The sequence below is a fragment of the Meles meles genome, chromosome 7, assembly GCF_922984935.1.
Source record: "Meles meles chromosome 7, mMelMel3.1 paternal haplotype, whole genome shotgun sequence".
NCBI lineage: Eukaryota > Metazoa > Chordata > Mammalia > Carnivora > Mustelidae > Meles > Meles meles.
In genome coordinates, this window is record NC_060072.1 from 110365255 (window position 1) to 110389780 (window position 24526).

General features: G+C 37.7%; 1 protein-coding gene and 1 pseudogene across 11 annotated transcripts in view; both read left to right on the forward strand.

The window, feature by feature from the left end:
• The window catches only part of ERC1 (ELKS/RAB6-interacting/CAST family member 1), a 547045-nt gene that overhangs the window by 456138 nt on the left and 66381 nt on the right, over positions 1 to 24526 (forward strand). For 6 of the 11 annotated variants that reach the window (XM_046012301.1, XM_046012300.1, XM_046012305.1 and 3 more), the window contains one exon: positions 14311 to 14409. In XM_046012301.1, the coding sequence (XP_045868257.1) occupies positions 14311 to 14409 (99 nt within the window). Of the gene's footprint in view, positions 1 to 14310; positions 14410 to 15894; positions 15962 to 24526 lie in introns of all 11 variants that reach the window. The other 5 variants (XM_046012307.1, XM_046012306.1, XM_046012310.1 and 2 more) reach the window with 1 other exon arrangement.
• LOC123945909 lies at positions 16922 to 19386 on the forward strand (annotated as a pseudogene).

Below are 24526 nucleotides of genomic sequence, written 5' to 3' on the forward strand. Positions count from 1 at the left end.
ATTTAGAAATTTTAAAGCTCATTTTAATCATGAGTCAAAGTATAAATTCTAAGGGAACTGGCAAAATATTTAGAACAACAGTGAAAATACTACATATCAGAATTTGTGGGGTGTTATTAAAGTAGTTCTTGGGGGAAAATTTATACCCTTAAATGCATACATTAGGAGATTAAAAGTTAATGAGCTAGCATTACTCAAATTAAAAAGATGTCAAAGTAAATCCCCCCTCCACACACAAACCTAAGAAAGGAAATAAAAAGGAAATAAAAAGGTTAATGAAAACAAAAGCTGGTTCTTGGAGAAGACTTGCAAAATAGTTGAAAATGTTGAAAATGAAAGATAGGAGGACAGATTAAGAAAAAGACCAGATGTAGATAAACAATATTTGGGAGAGGCAAAGGAGACACATCTACAACTACAAAAGAAACTTTTAAAAATCATAGGAAAATAGGATGAATGGTGTGACAATATGTAACTTACCAAACCTGAGCAGTTTGGGTTTTTTTCAAGCTTTTTGTTTTAATTCCAGTGTAGTTAAAACAGTGTTATTATCAGTTTCAGGTGTATAGTATAGTGACTCAACACTTCCATACCACAGTGATGTTCATCATGATAAGGGTGCTCTTTAAACCCCATCCCTTATTTCACCCATCCCCCACCACCTCCCCTGTAGCAATTTGTTCTCTTGTAGTAAGAATCTGTTTCTTGGTTTTTCTCTCTCTCTCTCTCTCTCTCTCTCTCTCTCTCTTTTTCCCTCCCTCTCTCTCCCCTCCCCTTTCCCTTTGCTCTGAGCAGTACTTGAAACTAACAAATTTAAATCAGCTTAAAATCTTCCTAGTGGTAGATACAGATCCTGCTTGTTTTTAGAGGTTAGTTCCACCAGACAGCAAACAGCAAATAACTCCTACCTTAAAACAACTATTCCAAAGAATACCAAAAAAAAAAAAAAAAAAGGAAAGTTCCCTGATTCATTTCATAAATTTAGCATTATTTGATGCTAAAAATAGAACTAGAAATAGAAAAATAGAATAGAAAACAAATAGAAAAAAATCATGGGCCAATATTACCTATGAATGTAGATACAGAAATTCTAAATAAAATATGAGCAAATTCAACAATGTGTAAAACTATTACACAGTTACACAGTACAGTTTATCTTAGGAATTTGGGGATTTTTTTAATATTTAGATTCAGAACAAATGGGAAAAAAGGATAATCTCTATATATTCTGAAAACACCTTAGGAAAATAAGGCTAGAGTGATAGGATGTGATCAGACAGTGAAGGCCTTCGGTATGTAGTTCATGGTGAGAGTTGGACTTGTGACTGCTGCTTGCCAGTACATAGATTTTTTTTTTTTTTTTAAGCAGGATAGTATTAGGGTCAAATGGTCTTTTGGAAGATAACTGTGACAGCAATTTAGAAGAAGCAATAAAATAGTATACCAGTGATAATACAGATGAAACTGTACACTTACTTAATTATAGGGGAAATATTTGGAAACAGGATCACTAGGGCTTTGTGGTGTAATGGGATTAGTGAAAAAGGAGGAGTCTAGAATGATTCTGAGATTTTTTTAGATTGAGCAACTCAGTGAATAATGACTACATTTATGGAGATAAAAAACAGCAAGCGGAGAGTTACATGTGGAGTGGTGGGGAAGTAGCGGAGAGCTCGGGTGCTTCTGCATGGTGATATGTTTGACATATGCTGTCCTTTATGTGTCTTCATCTTTAAGTCGCTGCACTGATGTGAAGAAACAGCATAAAGGAAATAATACAACAGTTTGGAAGAACAATTTGTGATTCATAAGGAGCCTCACACACTACCTCTAACCTACTCCTATTTGTCAGAAGTATAATAGCTTTAACAGTGATTTAATCTGATGTCCCTTTATATCTCTGTTGAAGGATTTAGAAACCTTTTTTTAGGCTGTAACAGAGCCTGCAACTATAACCCTTAGATGATTTATCAATAATGAGAACATAGGGAGCCTGGGTGGCTCAGTTGATTAAGCAGCTGCCTTCAGCTCAGGTCATGATCCTGGAGTCCCGAGATCAAGTTCTGCATTGGGGTCCCAGCTCCATAGGGAGTCTGCTTCTCCCTCTGACCTTCTTCCCCTCATACTCTCTCTCACTCTCAAATAAATAAATAAAACCTTTAAAAAAATAATGAGAACATAATATATACCTATGTCATTATTTCCATAAACCTCAGAAATAATAAAATGGATACAAATAAGATACTTGAATATATTAACCTTTCCATGTCAGATAGGAATACATTTTTCTAACAGGTGTATATATTTTTGATGCTATCATTGTTCATTGGTCTTTGTTTAAATTAGGTAAAAGTCTACTAGATATATGGGTGTTTTTTTCATCCATTCTCACCCCTCCTTACCTTTGGGTGAAACCAGGTATTTATCTGAGGAACCTGGACTTTTAACATTCCAGCCATAGGACCCAATTTAGGCTCTTCTTTCAGCTTACAGGGAAAGCTGTTATTTGGAGGAAGAGTGGTGTGAAAACTAATGATACTTAGTTTTAACAGTTGAGAGTTATCGGTTTTCATATACACAAGATTATTATTTATAACATTTTTTGTAGCAACAAAATATTAGAAATAATCTAAATCTGCATCAAACAAGTCAACAAAGAGAATGAGACAACTCTTTATTTGCTGATACGGAAGGCTCTTCAAGATAGAGTTAGATGGAAAAAAATAGTTCAGGACAGAGACTGGAATATGCTCCCATTTGTTGGAGGAAAATGTGTATGTGTCTGCACATGGCTGTGTAGTAATATAGCCGTGGAATGTCAGGAAATCTTTGGTGGTACACACAAGAAACTGCTAACTGTGGTAGCCCCTTGAAAAAGAACTGTCAGGAATAAGAGATAGACTGACTTCTACTGTTAAAAACTCTTGTACCGGGGCGCCTGGGTGGCTCAGCGGGTTAAAGCCTCTGCCTTCAGCTCAGGTCATGATCCCGGGGTGCTGGGATCGAGCCCCGCATCGAGCTCTCTGCTTAGCTGGGAGCCTGCTTCCTCCTCTCTCTCTGCCTGCCTCTCTGCCTACTTGTGATCTCTATCTGTCAAATAAATAAATCTTTAAAAAAAAAACTCTTGTACCACGTAAATATACAAAAATATTCAAAAGAATCAAAATTAAATTTTTTTAAGTAGCTTGACAGTGACGGGGAGAATTGGTCAGTTCGGGTCACTGCAGCTGATTTTCTTCCTGGTTTCATTTTTCTTGATGTATAATAGTGTTTGCAGGATAACAAGCTTCAAGATTTCATCAGTAAACTGAAAATACTAATCAAGATGATCAGAATTAAACTACCAGACTGATTTATTTAAGAATCAAAACAAAATCAGTGGAAGATACATTCTACTGTTTTAGAACTTGAACACCAGTTGAGAAAATAAAATAGGATGTGAAGGTAATCTGACTGGGACAGCTGTTGGGCTAAATTCAGTACAGATACTCCTCATCTTGTTGCCTTCCCTTCATACTGCACTGTCTCACATTGTTCTTCTGAAAGCTGTTCAACCAGTGGGAAACAAACGTTCCTGGCTACAGAGATAGTCCTCAGTCATTTGTGTATACAGAGACAAATAGATAGCACAACTCAAGAATAATTAATGGCTGAGGCCCCTGGCCGGCTCAGTCAGTAGAGCATGGAACTCTTGATCTCAGGGTTATAGGTTTGAGCCCCACATTGAATATAGAGATTACTAAAAAAAAAATAAAATAAAATCTTTTAAAAAATAATTAATGACTAATTTATATTTTTTTATGATACAAAGTTGTTTAAAAACAAAGCTTAAAGGTAATTTGTTGAGATTTTGTTAAATGTATAAGGAGCGCTGAAACTGACACACCTAACTGAAATTGTTAGGGATTATGCTTTTTTCATTTTGTATATCAAATACCAATACAACTAATTAAAGTTTAATTATAATTCACTATGATAAAATTATTTCCAAGGTTTAACAAATGTATACAGAAGTAATTTTAATATTTTCTTAAAGATAATTATAATTGGAAATAATCCAAATTAATAAAGGTAAAATTTATTCACAATGTTTTCTAAAATATCTCAGAATATTTCCTTCCAACTATAATTATGTCTGAAACTAAGTGGTTTAGTAACAATAGCACAAACTGAAAAGCAAAGATTAGTGAACTAGAGAAAATCTTAAAGATTGAAATTCAGACCTTTTCTTTAAATACCTGTGTTTGGATAACTTACATACACCATCTTTTACCTTAACTAAGTATTTTTCTGTGAAATATAGTTTCTCTAACACCTTGTTTGAGCACTGACATCTTAGAGAAAGGATTACAGAATGAATTCCTTTTCCTCTGAGAGGGTACATATACCTATATACATAGGTATGCATTTACAACTAAAGAAGCTTATTATTTTAGTAAGTTTCTTCCTTTTTCTTTCCCTTCCTTTCTTCAGTCTTACTCTTTATGTCATTGGGGTCAGGGGAATTCAACTATCTGCACATGCACATGGCATGGCATAAGAGGGAAAATACCTGGATATAAACTACCTTTCATGTCAGTAAAACATGAAGGATTTAACTCTTTTTGCTTGTTGGTCTTATCTTCAGAAGAGCAGAGTACTAGAGCTCCTTAAGAGCAGGGAGTCATCGATACTCTCTGTAATTTCTAATGCTCTGTGAGTGGTCATTATTTTAGAGCACAATCTCATGACTATGCAGGGAACAAACTTTGAAGTTCTGAACACTAGATATAGAAACACTGAACTTTGATCATCTTCATGTATTCTGGAAATGGAGAACTAAGTTCTTATGACTTTTTTCATTCACTTATATGTATCAAATAAGTAGTCTTTGGTCTTATCAGTCTGCTGTTATCAGTTCCCTTGGGAGGATTTCATACTCCTAAGAAATATTTGAAATACCTTCTACCTTCAAAGTGGATTTTTGTGTGCCTTATTAGAACGCCTTTTTAACTTTCTATTTTTATTATTTTTTACATGAATGGCTCCTATTGGAGGTCGCTACTTTTTTTTTTTTTTTTAAGATTTTGTTTATTTGAGAGAGAGACAGAGCACAGGCAGGGTGAGCAGCAGAGGGAGAGGGAGAAGCCAGTTCACAGCTGAGCAGGGAGCTCAACGCAGGGCTCGATCCCAGGACCCTGTGATCATGACTCAAGCCAAAGGCATACGCTTGACCGACTGAGCCACCCAGGCACCTCATAGTACTTCTTTTTAAGTTTTTAAACTTAAACTAGGTATCACATATTAAAGATTTAAGTATGACATGTTCTAGGAAAATAACTAGCCAAGAATATTTTCACTGTGCATTACTACTAAAGTTAACATGGAAAAGTTTCTCAACCATATGAATTATGTGCAAATGTTTTGCTTACTTTCTAGGTACACCTTTTTGTCCTTTCCTCTCTCCTGTCCCCTTCCCCAAGACCCACTTTGCAAAAAAACTTTCCATTTGTCACGTGATACCACATGACATAAGAAAAATTTACCCTACCTGTTTTCAAGGTCACCCTAAGTCATCTATGAAAAGAGAAATTTGGTTATCCCAGACAATTTTTGGTATTTTCTTTGCTGTCATTTTTTGGAGGGAGGAAACAACTTAGTAATGTGCATGTATTACCAGATAAAAGTGTGGAGAACCTAAATGACCAAAAATGAGACTCATTAAATGTCCATTCAACAGAATACTATGCAGCCAGTTAAAATTAGATTTAAGAATAATTTTTTTTGCTTTCAATTTTTTTTAAAGATTTTACTTATTTATTTGACAGACAGAGATCACAAGTAGGCAGAGAGGCAGGCAGAGAGAAAGAGGGGGAAGCAGGCTCCCTGCCAAGCAGAGAGCCCGATGAAGGGCTCGATCCCAAGACCCCGGGATCATGACCTGAGCCAAAGGCAGAGCCACCAGGTGCCCCTCAGTTTTTTTTATCATGATAAATGTACTCTTTAATCCTTATCACCTATTTCACCTATCCCTCCACACATCTCCCCTCTGGTAAGCATCAGTTTGTCCTCTGTAGTTAAGAGTCTGTTTCTTACTTGTCTCTCTCTCTCTCTTTTTTCCCCCTTCATTCCAAGAGGAAGTTTAATATAATTAGCATGTCAGCCTACTGACTTTTAGAAATTTCATAACTCACATTTTTTGCTTGTACTTTTTTAAAAAAACCTGTAGAAGGAACACACAGTTCCCATGAATATTTTTAAATTATAAAATATGTAAAATAATAACAGCTTAGAGAACAATAAGGTACATAAAATAGGAATATGACAGTACAAAGAATCTGTCTCTATAACTTGGTGAGAAATCTCTATCCGTATACCATGTCACCTGCTCCAGATGATGTACAACAATCCTTTCCCCTTTCCCACCTTCCACACCACTAACTTCCACTTTTAATGGACACTTGTACTATGTATGTATATATTCCAAAGCAACCAGTACAATTGATTCATATGCTTTTAAGCATTATGTGAATGGCATCATGAATTTTAAGAATGTGTTCTAGCTCTCTGTTTGAAGTTATTCTTCAATGCTCAGGGACTATTTGTGATTTCACTCACAGATAATTTATGCATAGGAGAATATGTACCTTTCTAAGTTCATATATTACTAGCTATTTTTATGTTTTCTCATATTACAGTTTTAATTGGTTAATACTTGTATTTAACAGTCATCTGTCTCATAGTTAATAGATTTCACAGATATTTTAGGCTAATGCAAATAATGAAAGTTCTATCTTTCCTTTTCAGTTTCTGTATCTTTTATTTTATTTGATTTCCTTATTGCCCAGGCTGGGACTTTCATTGTAATATTGAATAAGAGCAGTGGTTAAAGATAGCCCTTTTGGGGGACGCCTGGGTGACTCAGTCAGTTAAGCATCTGCCTTTGACTCTGGTCAGGATCCCAGGGTCCTGGGATCGAGCCCTGCATCAGGCTCTTTGCTCTGCAGAGAGCCTGCATCTCTCTCTCCCCCTGCTGCTCCCTCTGCTTGAGTGCTTGTGCATTCTCTTCTCTCTCTCTCTCAAATAAATTAAATCTTAAAAACAAACAAAAAGAACCCATTCTACTATTGAAGCCATGAAAGTTTTCCTTATTTTTCCCTGCATTGTAAAGAGAATTAACAACTTAAAAAGAAAAACTTTAAAAAAAAAAAAAGATAGGCCTTTTTGTCCCTCAGTTTAATGTTTTCACTTCAGAACTTTCACCATTTCACAGGATGTTTGCTCTGTAATGAAATGAGGAGAGTTCTTCATTAACTGTTGATTTATTAATATTTAACATTTCTTTTTGCATCATTTTTTATGTTTTTTTAAGAAAAGTATCCCCTTTGGGGCGCCTGGGTGGTTCAGTGGGTTAAGCCTCTACCTTTGGCTCAGGTCATGATCTCAGGGTCCTGGGACTGAGTCCCATATCGGGCTCTCTGCTCAGCAGGGAGCCTGCTTCCCCCCTTCTCTCTCTCTGCCTGCCTCTCTGCCTACTTCTGATCTCTCTCTGTCAAATAAATAAAATTTAAAAATTTAAAAAATTAAAGAAAAGTATCCCCTTTACCTAAGTATTTAAATGTATTGGCATACATATAGTATTTGATGATTTTTAAAATCTCTGTCTATAGTTATACCCTCCTGTTTTGGTTCCTTCTAATACATGCTTATGTCTTTTTTCTTGACCTGTTTTGCTGGACATTTTTTTTTTAATTTTTAATGTTTTTATAAACATATAATGTATTATTAGCCCCAGGGGTACAGGTCTGTGAATCACCAGGTTTACACACTTCACAGTACTCACCATAGCACATACCCTCCCAATGTCCATAACCCAGCCACCCTCTCCCTACCCCCCTCCCCCCGGCCCCCCTCAGTTTGTTTTGTGACATTAAGAGTGTCTTATGGTTTTTCTCCCTCCCGATCCCATCTTGTTTCATTTATTCTTTTCCTACCCTTCAAACCCCCGACATTGCATCTCCACTTCCTTATATCAGGGAGATCATGTGATAGTTGTCTTTCTCCGATTGACTTATTTCGCTAAGCATAATACCCTTGAATTCCATCCACGTCGTCGCAAATTGCAAGATTTCATTTCTTTTGATGGCTGCATAGTATTCCATTATATATATATATATCACATCTTCTTTATCCATTCATCTGTTGATGGACATCTAGGTTCTTTCTACAGTTTGACTCTTGTGGACATTGCTGCTATAAACATTCGGGTGCACGTGCCCCTTCAGATCACTATGTTTATATCTTTAGGGTAAATACCCAGTAGTGCAGTTGCTGGGTTGTAAGGTAGCTCTATTTTCAACTTTTTGAGGAACCTCCACACTGTTTTCCAGAGTGGTTGCACCAGCTAACATTCGCACCAGCAGTGTAGGATGGTTCCCCTTTCTACTGGACATTTATTATTAATTTCAAAGAACCTGATTTTTATGTTGTTAATTATATCTTTTTTAAAATTCACTAATATTTGCTTTTGTCTTTGTTTCCTCAATTTACTTTAGGCTTAACTTACTTATTTTCAATCTTGACATTTTTCATTTTTTATTTTTCTAAAGATTATTTGAGAGAGAGAGTGTGCAAATGTGAGTGCAGAGGGGGTGGGCATGGAGGGGAGCAGAGGGAGACAAAATCTCAAGCTGACTTCACATTGAGCATGGAGCCCTACTGCAGGGCTCCGTCTCATGACCCTGAGATCTCCATCTGAGCTAAAACCAAGAGTCAAACACTTAACCCACTGCACCACCCAGTCACCCTCTGACTTTTCTTTAAACAAGGGTATACAGAGGTTGTTTGAGGTTATAAATTTTCATCTAAGGACTACTTTAAGTTGTATTCTCAAGTTTGGGTATATTGTATATTCATTTTTTGTTGACTATAAATAGCTTACAATTCCCATTATGATTTCCTCTTCTTTAATTCTTAAGTTACTTTTAAAATACATTATTTATGGGTATTAACCCAGAGATACAGATGTAGTGAAAAGAAGGGCCATCTGTACCCCAATGTTCATAGCAGCAATGGCCACAGTCGCCAAACTGTGGAAAGAGCCAAGATGCCCTTCAACAGATGAATGGATAAAGAAGATATGGTCCATATATACAATGGAATATTATGCCTCCATCAGAAAGGATGAATACTCAACTTTTGTATCAACATGGATGGATCTGGAGGAAATTATGCTGAGTGAAATAAGTCAAGCAGAGAGGGTCAATTATCATATGGTTTCACTTATGGAGCAAAGGAATAACACGGAGGACATTGGGAGAGGGAGAGGGAGGGGAGTTGGGGGAAATCGGAAGGGGAGATGAATCATGAGAGACTCTGAGAGACTGAGAAACGAACTGAGGGTTTTGGAGAGGAGAGAGGTGGGGGGTTGGGTGAGCCTGGTGGTGGATATTAAGGAGGGCATGTATTGCATAGAGCACTGGGTGTGATGCATAAACAATGAATCTTGGAACACTGAAAAAATAAAATGAAATAAAATAAAATTCATCACATCACAACATAGCATAACATAACAAAAATTTAGGGGTGCCTGGGTGGCTCAGTCAGTTGGATGTCTGCCTTTGCCTTAGGTCATGATCTCAGGGTCCTGTGATCAAGCCCCATGTACAGCTCTCTGCTCAGCAGGGAGTTTGCTTCTCCCTCTCCCTCTGTACTCTCGTCTTTCTCATTCTCTCTCAAAAGAATAAGTAAAATCTTTTTGAAAATTTAAAAATACATTTAATTTTTATACAGTTTTTTTAAAAGATTTTATTTATTTATTTGACAGAGATCACAAATAGGCAGAAAGGCAGGCAGAGAGAGGGGGAAGCAGGCTCCCTGCTGAGCAGAGAGCCTGATGCAGGGCTCAATCCCAGGACCCTGGGATCATGACCTGAGTCAAAGGCAGAGGCTTTAACCCACTGAGACACCCAGGTGCCCCCAAAAATACATTTTATTTTTTAAAATGTTCAGTTTTTCTTATTGTATTTTTTATTTTATTGAATATGATTAACATACAGTTTTACATTAATTTCAGGTGTGTAGTATAATGATTTAATAATTCTATACAGGGACAGCAGGGTGGTTTAATCAGTTTAGCATCTGACTTTTGGTTTCAGCTCAGGTCATGATCTCAGGATCATGAGATGGAGCCCTACGTCTGGACTTTGCACTCGGCAGGTAGTCGTCTTCTCTCTCTCCCTGTCCTTCTGCCCCTCCCCCCAACTCCCGTGCACACATACATGCTCTCTCTCTCTTGCCAAAACAAATGTTTTTTAAAAATAATAATTCTATACATTACTCAGTGCTCGTCATAATAATGTACTCCTTTTTGGGGGGTGGTGCAGCAGAAATAGATGTTAGAGTGAAATTTATGCTATAAATGCTTGTATAATAAACAACTAACATTACATCACAAGGAACTGGAAAAAGAAGAAACTTGGCTGAAATTTAGTAGAGGAAGGAAATAACAAAGAAAAATCAGAAATAAATGAAATAGAAACCAGAATAACAATTAAAACTAATGGCCATTAAAAAAAATAATGAAATTGGTAATGCTTTAACTACATTTGCTAAGACAAAAAAAGAAGACTCAAAAACCAAAATGAGAAATGGAAGAGAAAATTAAGACAACAGATGACCACAGAAATACATAGTGTGATAACAGATTACTATAAATAATTATATACTAACAAATCAAATGGCTTAGGGGAAATAAAATAATTCCTAAAACCTCACAAGTTACCAAGATTGAATCATGAAACTTGAATCCAAAAAATAGGAAATCTTCTTAGACCAATGAAAGTAATGGAAGAATGAAAGTAGAATTAAAATTTTTTAAAATCTCCCAAGACTATAATGGCTTCATTGGTGAATTCTACCAAACTATCTATCCATCTATCTATCTATCTATTTTAAAGATTTTTATTTATTTATTTATTTGACAGAGAGAGACACACAGCAAGAGAGGGAACAGAAGCAGGGGGAGTAGGAGAGGGAGAAGCAAGCTTCCTGCCAAGCAGGGAGCCCAATGGCAGGGCTCTATCCCAGGACCTTAGAATCATGATGTGAGATGAAGGCAGACACTTAACCACTGAGCCACTCAGGAACCCCTCTACCAAACGTTTTAAATAATGACAATCTTTATCAAAATCTTCAAATAATAGAATAGAGGAAATGCATTCAAAATCATTCTGTGAGGCCACCATCACCCTGATACCAAAGCAGGAAAGAAACAATACAAGAACAAAAAAGTCTGATATAAGTATTGTGACACCAGCTTTTTTTTTCTACATCATTTGCATGACATCTGTTTCTCCACCCCCTCACTTTCAATTTTCAGGTGTCTTTAAATCTAAAATAAGTCTCTTACAGGCAACATATAGATGGATTTTGGCTCAGGTTGTGATCTAGGATCATGATATCAAGCCCTGCATCAGGCTTCAGGCTCAGCATGGAGTCTGCTTAAGAGTCTCTCTCCCTCTGCCCCTTCCCCCACCCCACTCTTATGCATTTGCGAGTGCTCTCTCTCTCAAATAAATAAATAACATTTTTTTTAAAATAACCATATTGTAGGGGTATGCATTTGCCTTCAGCTCAGGTTGTGATCCCAGGCTCCTGGGATTGAGCCCTGCATTGGGCTCCTTGCTCATCAGGGAACCTGCTTCTCTCTCCCTCTGCTGCTCCCCCTGCTTGTTCTCCTCTCCCTCTGCTGCCCCCCATATGTTCTCTCTGTCTGTCAAATAAATAAAAGTCTTGAAAAAAAAATTACCATATTCTATTAGAAATAGGGAAGGGGCGCCTGGGTGGCTCAGTGGGTTAAAGCCTCTGGTTTTGGCTTAGGTCATGATCTCAGGGTCCTGGGATCGAGCCCCACATTGGGCTCTCTGCTCAGCAGGGAGCCTGCTTCCCCTCCCTCTTTCCGCCTGCCTCTCTGCCTACTTGTGATCTCTGTCTGTCAAATAAATAAATAAAATATTTTTAAAAAATTTATTTATTTATTTGACAGACAGAGATCACAAGTAGGCAGAGAGGCAGGTGGAGAAAGAGGAGGAAGTAGGCTCCCTGCCGAGCAGAGAGCCCGATGCGGGGCTCGATCCCAGGACCCTGAGATCATGACCTGAGCTGAAGGCAGAGGCTTTAACCCACTGAGCCACCCAGGTGCCCCAATAAATAAATTTTTTTGAAAAAGAGAAGAGTATGCCACTTTTTAATGTTTACAGGAGGAGGCTGAATGGATACACCTAAATAATAAGAGGATCAGGGATTTACCGGTGATTTCTTTTTTAATTTTTCAGGTTACCTACAGTGAACATTTTTAAATCACATAGTATTAGGCAGTTTCTTTTCAATGCTTTAAAACTTTAGGTTTTAACAATATTTTGTTAGTGCAGTATATTGCTATTTAGTTTTATGCATAGGCTGCCCTGCAGTTTCTGAATTGCTTGGCATACAAATGTGTCTGTAGATATATATATACACACATATATTAACTGTGGGGCATCCTGATCAGATGAGGGGTCAGTGGCATAAACAGTAAAAGATCTCACCCAAGACAGAACAAAAGAGCTAGAAGTTTATTAAATACACTGCAAGGGAACGGCAGGCAGGACACCAAGGAGAGACTATCTGCAACAAGTCAGTGTTGAGGGACCAGTTATAGCACAGAGTGAGGAATTATGGGAATGTATTGAATTTTCCCCATTTTGGTTAACTGTGCCTAGTTTTATGTAGCACTTTAGTTAGTTATGGTCTCTGGCTGTTTCAAGGTAAGTCACTTAATGAGCCTGTTTACATCAGCTTGGTGGTCACTGTGGGCCCTTTCATCTTGCTCAAGTTCCATTGCTCAAACCTGTTGCCTAAAAGCAGCCTCTACATTTATATTTATATTTATATTTATCCTTATACCTATATTTATATAATACTTTTGTGTGTGTGTCTGTATATATATATACACACTTTTTTTTAATGTATTCATTCACTTATTTAGGTCTTGTATTAACCAATCACACAGAATCACCAATCCAGGCCTTTATAGTAAACATGGAGAAAAGACAATGGGAAGAGAAGAATTTCAGAATCTCTGACTTATTTTGAAAACCCAAACGTTTATTGATGGTGTTAAGAAAGCTATTGAATTTTATGTATGTAGCTTCTGTGTGATCATATTACTAAACTTCATTATAAGTTGTAATAGTTTTTCAGTTGATTCTCTGGGATTTTCTAGGTATATAATCATTTCATTTACAGATAATGATAACTTTTTTCCACAATACTTATGGTCTGTATGTTATATAACATCCCCCAAAATGGAATAATTGTTTAAAAAATGAGTAGTTCTTAAAATAACATGGAAATACGAATCCTACATACCATGAAGTGAAAAAAACAGAGTTACATAGTCCTATCCTAGGTATGGTATAATCCAGTCTTTATTTTAAAAAATAAAGCAAGCACTGCATAGAGAGCTTGATTTGAGAAGATTACTCTTTCCCTCAAAATTTCTGTCCTAATTTAGGTACCTGTCTTAGTTTGCTTGGGCTGCCATAACAAAAAAAAGCATAGACTTGATGGCTTAAAGCCCAGTCTAAAGGCTGGGGAGTCTAAGATCAAGGTGCCAGCTGATGCAGTTTCTGGTTATGAGCTCTCTTCCTGGCTTGTAGAAGCCAACTCCTTACTGTTTCCTCCCATGGCAGGAGAGAGAGAGAGGAAGTGACTGAGAATGAGAGAGAATGAGAATGATCTCTCTTCCTGTTCTTACAAGACCACAGTCCTATCAGATTGGGGACCCACCCTTATGTCTTCATTTTTTTTTTTTAAGATTTTATTTATTTATTTGATAGAGAGAGATCACAAGTAGGCAGAGAGGCAGGCAGAGAAAGAGAGAGGAGGAAGCAGGCTCCCTGCCAAGCAGAGAGCCCCATGCGGGACTCGATCCCAGGACCCTGAGATCATGACCTGAGCCGAAGGCAGAGGCTTAAACCACTGAGCCACCCAGGCGCCCCCTTATGTCTTCATTTAACCTTAATTACTTCCTAAAGACTCTAGCCAGATACAGTTACACTGAGGGTTAGGGCTTCAACATGACTGGGGTGGGGGGGAAAGGGGGTGCACAATTCAGTTCAGAGCAGTGCCTAATTTTTTCCCCTGATCTCTTCAGAAATCCTATGTTTAATTTTATTTCAGACAGAACTAGTTTTATTATTTCTTATGACATTCGTAAAAGACTTGTTACTTTACAGTGTATCATAGAAATTTTATCTCAGTTTAACTTCATGAATCATCTCTTCTTAGACACAAAATCGAATGAAGCTAATGGCCGACAACTATGAGGATGACCACTTCAAATCATCCCATTCCAATCAAACCAATCATAAACCCTCCCCAGACCAGGTAAGACTGTTCATGAATGTTTTATAAAAACAAATGTGCTTTTATTTTCATGTATCTTATACTAGCATGTTATAAATGCCAGAGTATAAGTTAGAAAAATAAAAATAAATAATTAATTTCTGAAATCTCCTTCACTCATGTTTTTAAACATAGATTTAATTTCTGTGCAGGAAGATGGTGGTAGATGATTCTGAATATTTTAAGAGGAGATACTCAAAAGATTTGAGGACTATAAGGAATCCTTGAATTAGTTGAGAAAAAAATTAATCTCAGAAATACATATTAATTTGTAAATGTCCTACTTTTCTTATTAAAACAGTGCCTTATAAAAAAAAGACTCTTTCCTTGTGAGCTCAGTAAGACACAATTCTGTTTAGAGATTACTGTTGTTTAACTGCAAATTTTTAAATCTCTCATCATCACCTATTATAAATAGTAAAAATTTTTTCTCTCCCATTTCCTTGGTTGATTCCTCAAGTATATGTTATTCTCAAGGAAAATTGTTGCCTTCAGCTTCTCATCAGTGCAAAAGAGGCATTGATAAGTCTGAAGGGAACCATACTCAACTCCAGTCTTGGAAAAAGGGAACTCTCCCAAGATCTTGAAAATGATGGATGGGGGAGAGTGGTGAACAGATTACCTCATATCCCATTGCCAAAAATCAGATTTCAACATCTCCATCACACTCAATCTTAAAATATATAGCTGAAGGGAAAAAAATAATAGTTAAGTAATTACATCCATATGAATAAAGAGCCAAGGGAAACTCCCCCACTAAACATCTCCATTGAATGATAGCCGTGACATTGTCTTAGAAGAAGAAATATTGCAGATGAAAATAGCAATAATATCCAAATTACAATTTCTTCTAGGATTCAGAAGATATAGTCACAGTATGATGACGTTTACTAAGCCAGTGAGGCTAGTCTTATATTTTAGAGGGAAAACAATACCAATCTTAATGTAGGCAGAATGCAGAACTGTCTGCCTGATGTCAGCCGTCTTTCCTTGCCAAGAAATGATTTTGCTATCTCTGCCTGTTCTTGAGACTGAGAATTAAATTTATGCCAGTGTATATAAGATGAGTACTAGATCCTTTCCTAGAAACAGGTTTCGATCATGAATAAATTCAAGAAATACAGAAACTGGATGCCTGGGAGTAGTGGGAAGAAAACAGAAATGAGGAAAGTTTGAAGAAAAGGCAAAAATAAAGAAATCCTCCAACCTGATAATTTTGCCCAGATCCAGCCCTGGGATAGACACAGTGTCTTGGAAAGGTAGGAAAGTAGAAGTGTAATGACAAACTAATTACTAATTTGGGTAGGTTAGGGAATTTAAGAAGTTAGAACCTAATATAAAAGGAAATTAGAGACCATTTTTCTTCTACTACATTATGCTTATGTCTTTGTTTTAAATACTAACCAACTCTTTTTCATTCCCATGCTGCTCTGGGGCATTGTTCCCTTTGTCATCTCTCTCCCCTAGGATGAGGAGGAGGGTATATGGGCATAGCCAATCAGATGCTCTTAGTTCAGCCATTTTGTTCAGAACGGTGAGAAACACCTTTCCTTAATAGAAATGTTTTTTGTTTGTTTGCTTTCGATTTTTTTTTACACAATCATTCTCTCACATCTTATTTCCCTGTAATTCATGAAATTGTTTGGTGTGCTTTCTGTTTTCTCATTTTCACATGATTCCTGTGTGTATTGCTTTGCTTCTGACATAGTGGGATTGGGTTTTGTGGGGTTTTTTTTCTTTTTGTGTGTTAATAGTCACTTTTATAATTTCTTTTTATACATTTTTGGGAGAACTTCCAGGGCATATAATTAAATTTCTCCTGTTGTGATTTTATTAATAAACTACCTTATCTATTGTGATTTTACAGTGTCCTGGTAAGGTTTATAGTGACTTACATCAAACTGGAGCTAGAAAATTGATCAAATACTCTGCCAGTAGGTTTGGGATATACTTTTTATGATAATGAATTATAAATATATGTCTTTAAAGAAAATTGTACTGTGAACTAAAACCTTTTGTTTCTGTCTGTAAAAGGATGCTCTGAATTCTCAGGGTCAGTGGTTCTTATAAAGTGCCTACCAAGGACATTCCCCTGGAGCTTTGACATTACTCTCAAACTGTCCTTAAAAATAAGAAGTAAAAAAGTAAAGGAAGACCTTTTAAAAAGTCGATTTAAAGAATTCTTTTTCCTCTCTTTTATTGATTGCTGCTGTATTAAACAGTTGCCAGGACACTGTCTAGATTCTCCTTTCCAGGCCAATTGGCTGGAAAATATAGTCCAGCTGTGGCAGTATCTCTCTTTGATCTGATGCCCTGGAGGTTTGACGAAGGAAATCCTTTTCTTAGAAAAAATAATAATTACAATTAATAAGTTCACACATATTGGTGGCCTTGCACTCCCTGGATTCACTGCCCTTGCTTATTGGTGATCTCACTCTTTTGGAGTCCATTCTCTCTGAAAAGTCTGTGTCTTGGTGTTACACTTCTTAAAATGATGAGGACATGTGTAGACCTCTCACTAGCAAACACAGCCAAGAAGGATGATGAGGTAAGTTGTGGAAAGGGGCATATACTGTAAAGATGGGAACCTCTCCAAATGATTTTATCCTGAGAGTGTACAAGGCAAAATGTGTACCAGCCAAAAAGCTCTTTGGGTTAGAGTGTTGCCTGCCAGGCAGAGCTAAAGCTGAGAAAATTCATGTGCTAATTCTCTTTATCTACACTGCCCCCTGCAAGGGTATTTATTTGTCATCATGAAGGATGTGGGGGCTGTCCAGTAGTTGAATATGGAATACCAGTCCACTCCCTCTAAATGAATCTGCCTTTTCTATTTTGGCAGAACATAGGAGCCTCTTGGCATGCCTTAGTGGGAAGCACGCCCCTGATGTATATGAATAGGTTTGTATTGGTTGAATACCCTTTTTCTAGCCAATCAGAAGAGACAAGTTAGTGTTATAGGAAAGAAGGGCCATTGATAACTTCACCAGGAGACTGAAAAATGAACAAACCTACACATAGACTTTTTCCTAAAGTCTCCGTTTTATTTTCTCTTCTTCCCTAATAGAATAGCTCCTAGTGAGAGTTCAAATGCTACTGATTCTTTTTAAATTATTGCACTGTTGAGCTTATTGCACTAAAATATTAATTGCCATTGGCTTAACAGTACAGTTGCAATTATCTGGCCATAACTGGAGTTTCTATGATACGCTATTGCAAATTTTTGAAAATGTCTTAAAACATTTTATGTTTATATATATGTATATGTCTATAAATGTCATAATATCATAAGGGTTTTACCTAAAGAAATTCATGAGTGACCCCTAGAACATTACAGAAGTCTTGACTTGATCTCAGTTTTCTTCATTTGTTTTCTTGCTAATTCTAGAGAACAGATTTTCTTTCTTTTTTTTTTTTTTTATTTTATTTATTTATTTGACAGAGAGAGAGAAGTCACAAGTAATCAGAGAGGCAGGCAGAGAGAGAGGGAGAAACAGGCTCCTCACTGAACCGAGAACCCGATGCGGGGCTCAATTCCAGGACCCTGAGATCATGACCTGAGCCGAAGGCAGAGGCTTAAACCACTGAGCCACCCAGGCGCCCCTAGAGAACAGATTTTCTTAACAAAAGTTCAGACTTTTGAAATTGATGATTTCCCTTGTCAAACTTAAGAATGTAAATAATGCTTTACACCTAAAACATTTTATAAAACATGATATAGAGTGGCAGCAGTGGCAGCGCTGGGAGCCCAGCGGGCCGCGCCTCCCTCGCGGTGGGGCCGGCTGGGAGCCCCCACCCCCGGGCCTCACTCCCAGAGCGCGAGGTTGTCCCACCGGAAACACGAGGCGGAATTCCAAGCTATTGTCCTTTCTTGCTTGGGGTCGCGCGCTCCCTGCGGCTGCCTGCCGGTGGTAGTCGAGGTACCTTCCGACAAGGCAGTGGGCCTAGTCCCCCACCTCGAGTGTGTAGAAAAACCTAGGTACACATGCTTGGGCTTTATTTAATAGCATGTCTGTGACCAAGGACCAGCTTGGAATCTGCAGTTGGAACAGAGTCTGGCTCACCAGGACCCCCATTCTCGCAGTCTACTCTGTGCTGACATAAGCCAGGTAGCCCCTATGAAGAAGCGTGGAACTCAGTTCACTCACAGTACTTTTGTATTAGTTGGGGAGTGGATGTGACACCTACAAGAGATAAAGGTGGAGGAAGATGGATTGAGTAGGGAGAGCCCGCAGATTTGGATGCTGATCTGACACCCGTGAAAAAGTGACGAGGAAATAAGATTGGATGGATGCTAGACTATTCTTCAACTGATCAGTGCCTGGAATCTGCAACAACCATTGGGGTGACATAGGTTTGCACTTGCAGGTTGTTTAAAGAGCCCATTGGAGGGCACATTGGTGTCTTTGCTGCAGGTGGTGGTGGTCTGTTTGAGCAACCAGACCTGAGCATGGAGGCACATAACATCTGCAGCAAATGAGAATTCAATGGCCAGTTCTTTGGAACAGGAACTCACATGACTTTGACTGGACCAGCACGTTATGAGCCAAATGTTTATGATTTCAAAACTACTTAAGGTTAGATGTACAGTGATCTCCTTGGGAAGGAGAGAATGGCATTTTATGTATATTAGACAGAAATAAGATAATCAAACCCTGGCCAGAAATGTTCCAGAACGGCAAAGATGTATTTGATTTGCTGCTCCTCGTTTGTGAAGAGAGAGCGAATGACCAGATGGTTGAAGATCAGAATTCCAGAGAGCAGGAGACCTGCCAGCCCATGCCTGTAAGCAACAGGGACATCCAGAACAGTGACAGAGAGGCCACCCTGGGGGCATTCTTCATCTGTGAGCTATGCCAATGCATTCAGTGTAGGGAGGACGTGGAGAATTAAAGCGATGAGCTGCTGCAGGAGTTGGAGGAGAGTTCCAGGGCCTTCCTGCACACAGTTTGCTTCCACTGACCCACCTGGCCTGGTACCTGGCGGGCCATCCACCCTCCTAAACCCAGCTTCTTGAGCTTCCTCTTAGTAAAGTTTTGCCCTTCCTGATATTGTTTTTCCTTTTAGATTTTCTGCCAGTGGATGGTAATAATACCCAAATAAAGTGTACCTATGAAATGAGAAAAAAAAAAAAAAAACAACAACATGGTATATATGTCAGCAAAGCATGAGTCTTACTAGCTATAATCAGTACTCAGACAGGGAGAGAATCAGAAATAGAGACCTGAAAGGGGTCTAGGCGATTTCACAAGAAGTAGTAGACCATAACAGTTAAGAGTGGAGGCTTTGAAGCAGAATGCCTCTGGTCAGATCCTACCACCACCATGTATTAGCTTGTGAATTTGGACAAGGTATTTAATCTCCCCACACTTCAGTTTCTTCATCTTTCAAATGGAGGTTGTTATAAGAAGGAGGTTGTTGTTAGAGGCATAAACTGTGGAGCCAGACTGCACAGCTTTGCACGTAGACTCCTCCACCTTCTTTGTGGCCTGGGGAAATTAACTCATTCTTTGAACCCCACTTTTTCTATAAAAAGGGATTATTTTATTTATTTTATTTTTTTATTTATTTATTTTGAGAGGAGAGAGAGAGGAGGGGAGAGGGAGGGGTAGAGAGAGACTGAGAGACTTAATTAACAGGCTTCACGCTCAGTGCAGTGCCCGACATGGAATGGGATCTCACAAACAGGAGATCCTGACCTGAGTTAAAATCAAGAGTCAGACACTTAAGCAACGGGCCACCCAGGTGTCCCGGTAAAAACTGTTTTATTACTGACCTACTTTGTAGGGTTGTTGGACAGATTAATAAGTTAACGTATGTAAAATTAATTAAACAGTGCTTTCCACCATGTACTCTGTTTATGTTATTATATTTGTTGTTGCTGTTGTCATCATTAACTTGAATTCATCTCTAGGAAGTAGTCAGTGTTTAGTAAGTGTTAGTTACCATTTTTATTAATGTCTAGTCAGTGCCCTCATTCTGTAGGTAAGGGTGCAAAAAAATAAAAGAATTTAGATGTGCCATTAATTAATACCTAGTGCAGTGCCCTCATTCTGTAGGTAAGGGTGCAAATAAATAAATAAATAAAAGGATTTAGATGTGATGTTAAGGTCCCTGGGCATTTCTGTGATCTGGAAAGAGGAGCTCATAGCTGACAGTAAAAGAGATCATCTAAGACATATTAGTGATTATATCTCCCTTTTCATCACCAAAAATGTAATCTCTTATATCCTGAGGAATTTTTTCCCTTGAGAAAACACCTTGAATTTTTCTATAAAAGAAATTTATTCATTGAAACTTTCTTTGAATTTGCTGTCATTACCCTCCGGAGACACACAGAATAAAGCAAGTGTTACCTTCAGTTAGAAAGCATGGGAGTCCCTTCTCTCTCCCCTCAACCTATAGAGAATCCATGTGAAATGTGTCCCTGCTACTGACTAGCCCCTTAATTTGTGTTTTCTTTCTTGTTGTTCCCTGAGAGTAGAATATAGGCCCTGTGGGTACAGGGACTTTAATATGTTTGCTTTTAGTATTTCTATCATCTAAAATAATGGCTAGTATGCAATAGGCCCTCAGCAAGTATATATTGAATTAATTAGCTTCTGAATTCATGAAGTCCAGAGAAGAAACAGTAAAGTTTACATTGAAACCACGAGCATAGAATTAGCTGTTACCTTTAATACCAGCATTACTAGCACAAAAAAGGAAAATTTTGAAAGGGGAGATAGGAAAAAAGTCTATAAACGAAAGACTTATAGAGAGAAATGTTAAGAATTTAAAGGAAAGTCATAAGGAAGTCATAGAATCTGGCTCCTATAATTTCATACTAAATAAAAAACAGTTGAGTATAATTTAGAAATCTCTACTTGAAAACTGAACATCCTTCAGTTTTCAGTTTAATTTAGTATAATTTAGCTTAATGTAGTATAAATTAGTTTTAATTTATAAGTTAATAAATTAATTTAAATTAGTATAAATTTAGTATAATTTTGGTATAATTTAGAAATCTTTTCTACTTGAAAATTGAACATCCTTCAGTAGAAAACAGTTTTCTGCTTGAAAACTGAATATTCTTCAGGTGGAAACTTTTCTCCAAATAACCTATAGTTCGTAGCCATCAAGAAGAGCCCACAGCATACTAGGTACCATGGCCATGTGCTCTTTGTGGACCTCATTCTGGGGAAGCACTTTATGTAAACTGGCACCAGACCCCTCAAGTAAAGGAGATACTTGTCAAAAAGCTTAGCAGTTGGCCTTGTTATAAAACCATCCCACTAAAATCTAGAAATGAGTTGAATGACTGACTATTAGATCAGCTCTATAGCCTCTCAAAACATGATTCGAACCAGTAGATTATGAAACTTTTCTTTTTAATTAGAGATGATATCAGTGTTAAGACAAGCTTTTAAGACAAATGTTTTAAAACAAGTGTGTCTTTCTTTAGGCATTTCCTTTTCCTCATTGCCTGTCCTAATTGAGTTATCCACAGAAACTCCTTCTTATCCATTTGAACCATCCTGAAAGTATTCTCTTGGTTAGTACTACAGTGGAGATCTCTTAAATCTCTAGAGAATGTATTGCTAGAAGAGAGGTATTAGATTAAGATGTTACAGAATTTTGGGGGTTGTGCATTAGAATATTTTGTCAGTGTGGTCCAAATTGTTTATTGGACCAACTGTTTAAACAGTTTGTACCAATACCAGGATCAGTTTTTGACATAACAGGCAAGAAAGAATTTGACCTTGTATTTTCAGAAGTGGATCAGAGAGTTTAGCAAGATGCTTCTTTCCTAAAAAGCGTGGTAAGACCAATAGAGTTAAGGAAGTAGGAAAATCCTAGTTGCAGGAAAAGGTAACATTTGTTAAACACTATGGGCCAGACATTTTCAGATCTCTTATCCCATAATTAATTTTCACAACCACTCTGAGAACATGTTTATCAGTCCAAGATTATACAGGTAACAAGCATCAGACATTTTAACCCAAGACTGACATCATATTCCCATGCCCTTTCCAACTATACCATAATTTAAAGAGAAGAAATGTTCTACTTTATAGTTCTTCAGACATAATAAGACACTTGGTAGAAGTATATTGAATTGAATTGTATTCCTGTGTGAAAATAACAAAACTGCCTTTGCCAGTAAGGGATGTGCCTTATAATAAAGGAACCTAAGTGGATTTCTGACTTCACTTCACTGATTTTTTTTTTTAAATAAATATAACTGTCTAAGAATCTGGTGACAAATTTAGAACTATAGAGATTAGGAAGGGACAAGGAGTGGACCTTGGAGGTTGGATAAAGTTTGGGTGGACGGAAGTGGAAAGAAAAAGAAACACTAATTTGAAGGGATGTATGCACCCTTGTGTTTACTGCAGCATAATTTACAATGGCCAAATTATGGAAGCAGCCCAAATGTCCATCAGTAAGTGAATGGATAAAAATTGTGTGTGCATGTGTGTGGGTGTGTAAAATGGAATATTACTCAGCCATAAAAAGAATGAAGTCTTGGGGCGCCTGGGTGGCTCAGTGGGTTAAAGCCTCTGCCTTCGGCTCAGGTCATGATCCCAGGGTCCTGGGATCCAGCCCCGGATTGGGCTTTCTGCTCAGCAGGGAGCCTGCTTCTCCCTCTCTCTCTCTGCCTGCCTCTCTGCCTACTTGTGATCTCTGTCTGTCAAATAAATAAATAAAACCTTTTAAAAAAAAAAAGAATGATCTATTAAAAAAAAAAAAGAATGAAGTCTTACTAAAAAGAGGAATGAAGTCCAGCCATTGTTAACAACATGGTTTTTAATTGGATTTTATCTTATTAAGTTGTAGGCATTCTTTATGGCCTAGATACCAGTCCTTTTTGAGATAAATATTTTGCAGATATTTTCTCCTAATCTGTGGCTTGTGTATTCAGTTTTTTTAATGGTGTTTTTTCATTATCAGAAGTCTTTAATTTATTCAAGTCTTATTTATCAGTTTTTTTTTTAAGATTTTATTTATTTGACTGACAGAGATCACAAGTAGGCAGAGGCAGGCAGAGAGAGAGCAAAGGAGGGAGGCAGGCACCCTGCCAAGCAGAGAGCCCGACATGGGGCTCAATCCCAGGACCCCAGGATCATGACCCAAGCCGAAGGAAGAGGCTCCAACCCACTGAGCCACCCAGGCGCCCCTGTTTATCAGTTTTTAATGGTTATTGCTTTCTGGCTTCTAAGAAACTTTTGCATAACACATAGAGCTTAAATATTACCCTGGGTTTTTTTTCCTGTATTGTTTTGCTTCCACGTTTAGTTCTATAATCCATCTCAAATTAATTTTGGTGTATATGAAGTTAGGGGTCAAAGTTCTTTTTTCCTGTACACCTTTGTTAAAAAAAAAATCGAAAATGTAAATATGTATCTGTGTTTGTGCCTTCTATTTTTTTCATTATTTGTTGATCTGTATTACCACACTGTCTTAACTTTAAGTTTTGCAATGTGTTAAAGTCAGATAGTGTAAGTCTTTCAAATTGTTAAACTTTGAAAAGTTGTTTTAGTGATTTCAGGTCGTTTGCATTTTCATATAAATTTCAGTTTGCCAGTTGCCTTTTTTTAAGATTTTATTTATTTGTTAGAAAGAGAGCATAGAAGGAGGAATGGCAGGCAGAGGGAGAAACAGACTCTCTGCTGAGCAAGGAGCCAGATGTGAGACTCCGTCCCAGGACCCTGGGATCATGACCTGACCTGAATGCAGACGCTTAACTGACTGAGTCTCCCAAGGGTGCCAGTTTGTCATTTTCTATGACAAATCCTGCAGGAGGGGTATTGAGATTGCATTGATTCTGTAAACCAATTTGGGGACGTCTTAACACTATTTAAGTCTTTAAAATCATGAACATACTGTTTCTCCATTTAATTAGATCTTCTTTGGGGTGCCTGAGTGGCTCAGTTGGTTAAATGTATGTCTTCAGCTCAGGTCATTATCCCAGGGTTCTGGGATCATGTCCCGCATCGGGCTCCCTGCTCAGCAGGGAGTCTGCTTCTTCCTCTCCTTCTGCTGCTCCCCCGCTCTCTCTCTCTCTCTCTCTCTCTCTCTGTCAAATAAATAAATAAAATCTTTTCTAAAAAATTAGATC